The 7,692-nt window shown below is 61.5% G+C and overlaps 1 protein-coding gene across 1 annotated transcript; it reads right to left on the bottom strand.

Moving 5' to 3' along the window:
- Nucleotides 1-866: 866 nt before the first annotated feature.
- DGUOK (deoxyguanosine kinase) lies at nucleotides 867-5,459 on the bottom strand. The gene is made up of 7 exons (XM_026043405.1): nucleotides 5,411-5,459; nucleotides 4,466-4,578; nucleotides 4,197-4,384; nucleotides 2,713-2,860; nucleotides 2,166-2,281; nucleotides 1,903-2,002; nucleotides 867-1,603 (listed from the first exon to the last, which is right to left on the bottom strand). Exons 1-7 carry the CDS (start codon nucleotides 5,457-5,459, stop codon nucleotides 1,532-1,534), a joined length of 786 nt encoding a protein of 261 aa, XP_025899190.1. The 3' UTR covers nucleotides 867-1,531.
- Between the last annotated feature and the right edge of the window lie 2,233 nt (nucleotides 5,460-7,692).

The following is a 7,692-nucleotide window of genomic DNA, read 5'->3' as shown; positions in this document are numbered from 1 at the left end:
GGATCTTCTGTGTTCGGGGAATTTGTATTTGTTATTTTTCCCCTATCGGAGCATAAATAACGTGGGAGCAGGGCAGAGCGTCGTGCAGGAGCTGGATCCGTGGGGAGAGCAGAGCTCTGTGAGGGGGACGGAGGGGAGTGAGCAGGGCCCCGGATTGGGATCAGGGTCCCGGGCCATGGATCGGGATCAGGGCCCCAGATTGGGATCAGGGTCCCGGGCCATGGATTGGGATCTGGGCCCCGGATTGGGATCAGGGCCCTCCAGCCCTAGGCTGGGAGAAGGCCGGGATGCCCCCACGTCACTCCACCCGCCTTCAATCCGATGGTCCCGGCTCCCCGGGAGCTCCTTTTCCGGAGCGGAGCGCGGGGATGTCCGGGCTGAGCTCCGGCAGGGCTGGACACCCGCAGCTCCCTAAGGGCACCGTGGGGAACAGCAGGATTAGGGGGATCAAAGGCTCCTGGCCCTTGCACGAGGCGACGTGCCCAGCAGCGCTCCGGAGCCAACGGAGAAGGCGCAGGGGGCTCCGCTCCAGGGGGAGACCGGGAACGAGGCAGGTACGGGAGAGGCACCGATCCCTCGGGAAGGGGAGGCCGGGCCTCCCCCAGCTCAGCCCATGTGGCCCCAACTCGTCTCTCCAGCGGGAATCTCGGCCTCCCAGCCCCCGGCCGCTCCATGGGCTCCTGCCTCCGCTTCAGAGCTCCGCGGATCCACCTCCCTCGGCGCCCCGCGGATGCAGCTCCAAACGCAGCCCCCTCTCACCCTGGGGTGGTTTCAATTTAAAAATCAGGAGTGGGGGGAAGGAAAAAAAAAGGGGGGGGGGGGGAAAAAAACATTTATTGTAACTTCAACATGAGCCAAATAAAAGCACGGAGATTTTTCCTTTGGAATTCAACCAGGGCATTAAATCCACATCACAAAAGCATCTGCTCCTCCAACGTTCCCGGGAAACACGCACAGATGTGGAAGGCGCCGCGGCGCGAGGCCTCCCTGCACGTCGCACATGGCAGGGACGGAGGCTCCCGCGCCGGGATGCAGGGGCGGGAAGGGCTGATCCCGAGAAGCCGGACGCTCCCTCGCCCCCTTCCTGGTGAACGTCCCTGCGGAGGCATCTCCGCTGCTTTGGGGGGAGGCTCCATCGCCTCCTGCGCGGCTTCGGGCAGCTCTGGCCACCTCCTCGCTTTGGGAAAATCATTATTATTTGCTTCGGATTACAAAAATTCTGGGAAGAGGTTCAAATGTCAGCGGGAGACGGCAGCAGAGCCCCCATGATCTACCCCATCCTCGGGGTCAGCATCCCAAACTCCAAGCTCAGCCCCAGCACGGCCAGCAGCTCCTCCAAGGATCCGTTCTCCCAAATGCCCTTCCCTCCGGCGCCCACACATTCCATGCCGAGGCCTCCCTGCCTCCCAAGCCTCCAGCAGCCGCATCCCTCGGCCACGAGCCCGGGAGCGCCGGCGCCGCCTCCCGAGGCCGACGCCAACCGTCCCACGGCTCCCTTTCGTCTCCGGTGGGTCGAGAAGTCTCCGAGGAGCTAAACTCCCACAGGAACGTCGGGACGGGAGGGCAAAGCTTCGGATCGCAGTGTCCGGACGAAAGCCTCCACCTGCGAGGAGAGCCCGTTCGGGGCGGCCTCGGGAAGGGCCGCGGCGTTTTCCGCACAGAAGCGCTTGCAAAAGGGGCATGTTTGTGGACGGGGCAGGGAGGGACGGGACAGCCCCGTGGCTGCCGCTCATGGACACAACAGGGATTCCCAGCAGCCAGGGAGGGAAGCGGGGCAGGGAGGACCGTGGTGTCGAGGAGAGTCTTGCCGGGGGCTCCTTTCCCCGCCACATTCGGGAGAGCTCCCGATGTTCCTGCCGTTCCTGGGAGGACGCCCCCGCGAGAGGCTCCTGCTCCGCCTACCTTGGCCATGAGGACATCCCGCACAGCGGCGTCATGCTCGAAATCCCGGTCGACGTCGAGCACCAGGACGGAGGCGCCCCTTAATCCCGCAAAATGCACCCTGAGGGGCAGGGAGAAGGAGCCCGAGGGCAGCGGCCGTCAGCAAAACGCAGGCGAGAAGGACGGGGGTCCCGCGGGCTGCGGCGCCGGAGAACGCGCTGTCGGGAAGCGGCCTCTGGAGCTCTCTCCTCCAAAGCTGCATCGTTCCCGCGTTTCTCACTCACTCTGTGGTCCTCTCCACCAGCCAGCTCTCGTGCTGAGCGTGAAGCTGCTGCAGATAGTCCAGCTGGATGCCCTTCTCCTCGGGCCTCCCCCTGCGGCGCAGCCTCTCCAGGCATTTCTGCAGGGAAGCGACAAGAGACTAGCTTGAGAGAGGCCCAAGCAAGTGTGTTACCAGCCAGGGGGGCAAAGCAGCCCGAGAGAAGCCACCGTGATGGGGACATCCATCAAAATCAACACTGGGCACCCTGCAAACCCAGAGGCACCCAGGGACCCAGAGCTCTCCCTGTCAGAATCCTCAATATCTGGGCAGAGCGGTAGGGGAAGATGTAGGGGCTGCCCTGGGATCCACAGCAAAACCACCGACCTGCCCATGGGAACAGGACTGGGAGCTGCCTGGGGCTCCTTGCTCCCCTCGCAGCCAAGCCTGGCTCGCAGCACACCCGTGGAGCTCCCGGTGATCCAAGAGCTCCCCTCGCTTCGCCATCGCCGGCCCTCCTTCCCCTCCCCAATTCCCAGAGGCAGCGTGGGCCTTGGGGAGCGCTCCGTTACCTCCGGAGCCGCCCGCAGGTAGAGGAAGCCGTGCAGGGCGACGCGCTCCGCGAGCTCCTGCAGCAGGAAGCTGTGCCAGTCCTGGTAGATGGCCCACTCCAGAGCGTCCAGGTGGCCGGCCTCAAAGAGGCTTTTGGCAAACACGTACCTGGGAGGGCACAGAGGACGGAGCCCAGGTGATGCCACCATCGCAGACACCCACAGCTCACCGAGTTTCTTTGCTCCTGTTTTCCTCTGCTGCCCCAACAGCCTCGAGAGGAGATGCCAGGGGCCCTCCTGGAAGGGGTCGGGATGCTACGGCAAGCGGAACGCCGAGCGGACAGCCCTCCGGAGCTCGCTTGGAAGACAGACCCTGGCAGCTGGGAATACGGTTACGGAAAACAGCTCTCCTGCCACAGGTATCTAAGCAACCTCACTGTATCCTTAGCCCAGCACTGCTGCAAAATCCCACTTTCCGGAGCTCAGAGAAGCTTACTGAGTCAAGCACAGCCAGGAGAGCACAACAGAACACAAGGCACAACAGGAGGGCACAACAGCCTCCCAGATCCCATTTTCACCTCCAGACATGCAAATCCCAACTGCTTGGCTCCACACGGTGCCCACTGCTCCCAGTCCCACACGTGGCTTTAGCCAAGCCGGCCGTGCTCGCCCTCTGGGGCAGCGACGCCAACGGTCGGGGCCACGGCCCCCAGGGCCTCCCCCAAGCCCCACGTGGTTTGCACATGCTCCACACAAACCCTGCTGCGCGTTACTCCACAAAATGCCAAGCTGGACAGAGAATCCCACAAGCAGCACAGGATGAGGAGGAGTAACAGTCACCCCAAGAGCAGCGCCCTCCAGCCTCCCCGCTCAAGCACCTCTCCCCTTCCAGTTTGTTTTCCAAGGGAGAACTGCCTGCTCCGCTGAGGACCGCACGGACATCCTCAGATCATCCCTAATGTACGCTGGAGCAAGATGGAAAATACAGCTGCCTGTATTTCCAGTTTCCAAATGAAATGGGAGCACCATTATGCAGCCTGTGAGGCTTCACCGAAAGGATTTTCCAGAGCAGGTCCAAGAACCAGGCCCATCCAGCACCACCTCTGCGTGACGCAGAGTAGGAGCGAGCGGCAAAGAGCAAAACCATTCTGGAAGATCTGGGTCTTCCTGCAGCATTCCCAAAGCATCCATTAACAGCGGACCTGCCACAAGGGACACGGGGATTTCTTCAATTAAGCATCACTTCCAGTTCTGGGCCAAGTGGGGGCTGCAGGGTCATCCTCTCATCTTCACCACGCACATCTTGGGGCTGGTTTCCAAAATATCTATCTCTGCCGCTTCATTCCTTTTACATCCGCTGCCATAAAAATGATGCCTATTGAGCACTTAATTCCCCTTTTTCTCTATTTTATCAAAACCCTTCACAATCTCAAGACGCCGGGACGTTCCTCTGCCACGGCTCGGATACTGCCACAAAGGGCTCAGAGCAGTTTTTGGCTCCCTACCTGTCGCTGTACACAGATCTCTCAAAAACCTGCACGGGCTCCGGGCTCTTCAGCAGCCTCTCCGCAAGCGGCTCCAGCTGCGCCTTGAGTCGGCTCATGCAGGAGTAGGTCTGGAAGGTGTAGGACCATCGGGATGGCTCCTGGTAGAGCAGCTGGAGCAGGTTGCCAAAGCCCTGGGCAGAGGGAGCCTGCGGAGGGAAAACAGGAGGATAGTGAAGGCAAAATGCCACCAAAGAGAGCAGGGTGACAGGGACCACACGTGCCCTCACCTCTTTCGTGCCCGCAGCCTGAACCTTCTGCCATTGAGCCACGGGCTCGATCACCAAGTGCCACTCTGGGAACGTCCTTCCAAGGAGCCTGACGAAGGTGGACTTCCCCACGGCTTAAGGGAAACACACAGGGGGAATGAGGAAAGTCGGCAGATCCGCGGAGCAGCAGCAGCCTCTCGCCAGCGGGTAACACACGACCTCTTTGTTTTTAAGTGCCAAGTTTGCACATCTATCCAGACTTTTACTTTTCTAAACCTGCCACAACCAACTGAACCACCTCTATCCAGACAAATGGTGACTGCACATTTTATTTTAAAATGCTTGCTTAATGCAACGCCTGGAGTGCTTGCCCTGCACCCAACACCCCAAACCCCATCACACCCAAAACCTCTGCCCATCACACCGAGCCCATCTCCTCACACTACATCCCCTGTGCACACCCCAGACACCTCCAAGACCCTCCCAGTTACACCCCAATGCCCCCATTACACCCCAACACCCTCAGCTACACCCCAACACCCCCCCAGCCCAAACCCCACCTTTTACACCCAGATAGTAACCCCAAAGGCCCCACTTGACACCCCACAACCCCTTCAGCCCAGACCCCCACATGCCCTCCTCCTTATTGCCGTTACACCCCAAAGACCCCTCCATAACACCCCAAATCCCCCAGTTACACCCCAAAACGCCGCTGCCACAGCTCAGTGTCCCCAGAACACCCCAACCCGCCCCAATCTCAACCCTTACACGTCTCCCCCCACCACCTGCGACCGTTAACCGCCAGCGGTGGCCGTTAAACCCCCCCCAGGGGCGGCCGTTAACCGCCACCGAGGGCCGTTAACACCCCCAGAGGCGGCCGTGAACCACCACCGGCGGCCGTTAAACCCCACCGGCGGCCGCTAAACCCCGCCCCGCGCCGGAGCCGCCCCCGCTGCCCCCCGGTACCGATGTTGCCCTCAATGGCGAGGCGCAGCGCGGCTCCGCAGCCCCTCATGGCGCCGCTTCCGCCCCGCCTCCCTTAAGCGGTGGGCGTGCGCATGCGCCAGCACCGCCCGCCAATGCGCACGCAATGAGGGGGGCGTGGCTTCCTCATTAATATGCAGATTTATGCGGCGCGGCGCTCGCTCGTTTGTTGTATGCTAATATATGCTAATATACGGGCAGCGGCTAGAGCGCGGGGGCTCAGCACACAGCGGGGAGATCCACAGGCATCCGTATGGAATTAGGGAGGGGAAAGGCGGCACCCTTGGGTGCTGCGGGCACTGGCATGGGGTGCCCCAGGTGTCCTTGGGGGGCCGGGCATCAGCTTGGACCACAGGGGGACATCAGCATGGGGTTGGGGACCTCACTGCGGGGCTGGAGACACCAGAATGGGGCTGGGGACATCAGAGTGGGGCTAGGGACACCAGTGTGGGGCTGGGGACACCACCCTGAGGCTGGGGACCTCATTGAGGGGTTGGAGACATCAGTATGGGGCTGGGGATCTCATAGAGGGGTTGGGAACATCAGCGTGGGGCTGGGGACCTCATTGAGCGGCTGGGTATACCAGCATGGGGCTGGGGATCTCATTGAGGGGTTGGACACATCAGCATGGGGCTGGGGATCGCATTGAGGGGGCTGGAAACATCAGCGTGCGGCTGGGGACACCACCCTGGGCCTGAGGACCTCATTGAGGGACTGGGGACCTCACTGAGGGGCTGGAGAAATCAATGAGGGGCTGGGGATCTCATTGAGGGGCAGGGGACACCAGGATGGGGCTGGGGACATCAGCGTGGGGCTGGGCACACCAGCCTGGGGTTGGGGACCTCACTGAGGGGCTGGGGACACCAGCATGGGGCTGGGGATCTCATTGAGGGGTTGGAGACATCAGTATGGGGCTGGGGATCTCATTGAGGGACTGGAAAAATCAGCGTGGGGCTGGGGACACCACCCTGGGCCTGGGGACGTCCCTGAGGGGCTGGGGACCTCATTGAGGGGCTGGGGACATCAGTGAGGGGCTGGGGATCTCATTGAGGGGCAAGGGACACCAGTGTGGGGATGGGAACATCAGTGTGGAGCTGGGGACACCACCCTGGGGTTGGGGACCTTATTGAGGGGCTGGGACCTCACTGAGGGGCTGGGGACATCAATATGGAGTTTGGGATATCAGCAGGACTGTGGGGACATCAGCGCGGCGCTGGGGACACCAGCCTGGGGTTGGGGACCTCATTGAGGGGTTGGGGACATTAGTGAGGGGCTGGGAACATCAGTGAGGGGGTGGGGACATCAGTGAGGGACTGGGGATCTCATTGAGGGACTGGGGACACCAGTGTGGGGCTGGGGACATCAGTGTTGGGGTTGGGTACACCAGCATGGGGCTGGGGACCTCATTGAGGGGCTGGGGACATCAATATGGGGGTTTGGGACATCAGCAGGACTGTGGGGACATCAGCGCGGCGCTGGGGACACCAGCCTGGGGTTAGGGACGTCATTGAGGGACTGGGGACGTCATTGAGGGACTGGGGTCACCAGTGTGGGTCTAGGAATATCAGCATGGGGCTAGGGACCTCATTGAGGGGTTGGAGACAGCAGTGTGGGGCTGGGGATCTCATTGTGGGGCTGGGAACATCAGTGTGGGGCTGGGGACCTCATTGAGGAGCTGGGGACATCAGTGAGGGGCTTGGGATCTCACTGAGCGACTGGGGACACCAGTATGGGGCTGGAGATATCAGTGTGGGTTTGGGTACACCAGCATAGGATTGGGGACCTCATTGAGGGGTTGGAGACAGCAGTATGGCGCTGGGGACCTCATTGAGGGGCTGGGGCCATCAGCCCGAGGTTGGGGATCTCATTGAGGGGTTGGAGACATCAATATGGCCTTGGGGACCTTATTGAGGGGCTGGGGACATCAGCATGGGCCTGAGGACCTCATTGAGGAGCTGGGGACCTCATTGAGGGGCTGGGGACATGAGAGAGGGGCTAGGAATCTCATTGAGGGACTGGGGACATCAGTGTGGGGCTAGGGACATCAGTGTGGGGTTGGGTACACCAGGATGGGTATAGGGATCTTATTGAGGGGTTGGAGACATCAGTTTGGGGCTGGGGATCTCATTGAGGGGCTGGGGACACCAGGATGGGGCTGGGGACACCAGCCTGGGATTGGGGACCTCATTGAGGGGTTGAGGACATCAGCGTGGAGTTGGGGACATCAGTGTGGGCCTGGGGACCTCACTGAGGGGCTGGGGCCA

Source organism: Nothoprocta perdicaria, unplaced genomic scaffold, assembly GCF_003342845.1.
Source record: "Nothoprocta perdicaria isolate Ctin4 unplaced genomic scaffold, notPer1 scaffold_103, whole genome shotgun sequence".
NCBI lineage: Eukaryota > Metazoa > Chordata > Aves > Tinamiformes > Tinamidae > Nothoprocta > Nothoprocta perdicaria.
This window is presented reverse-complemented; position numbering and strand designations above follow the sequence as displayed.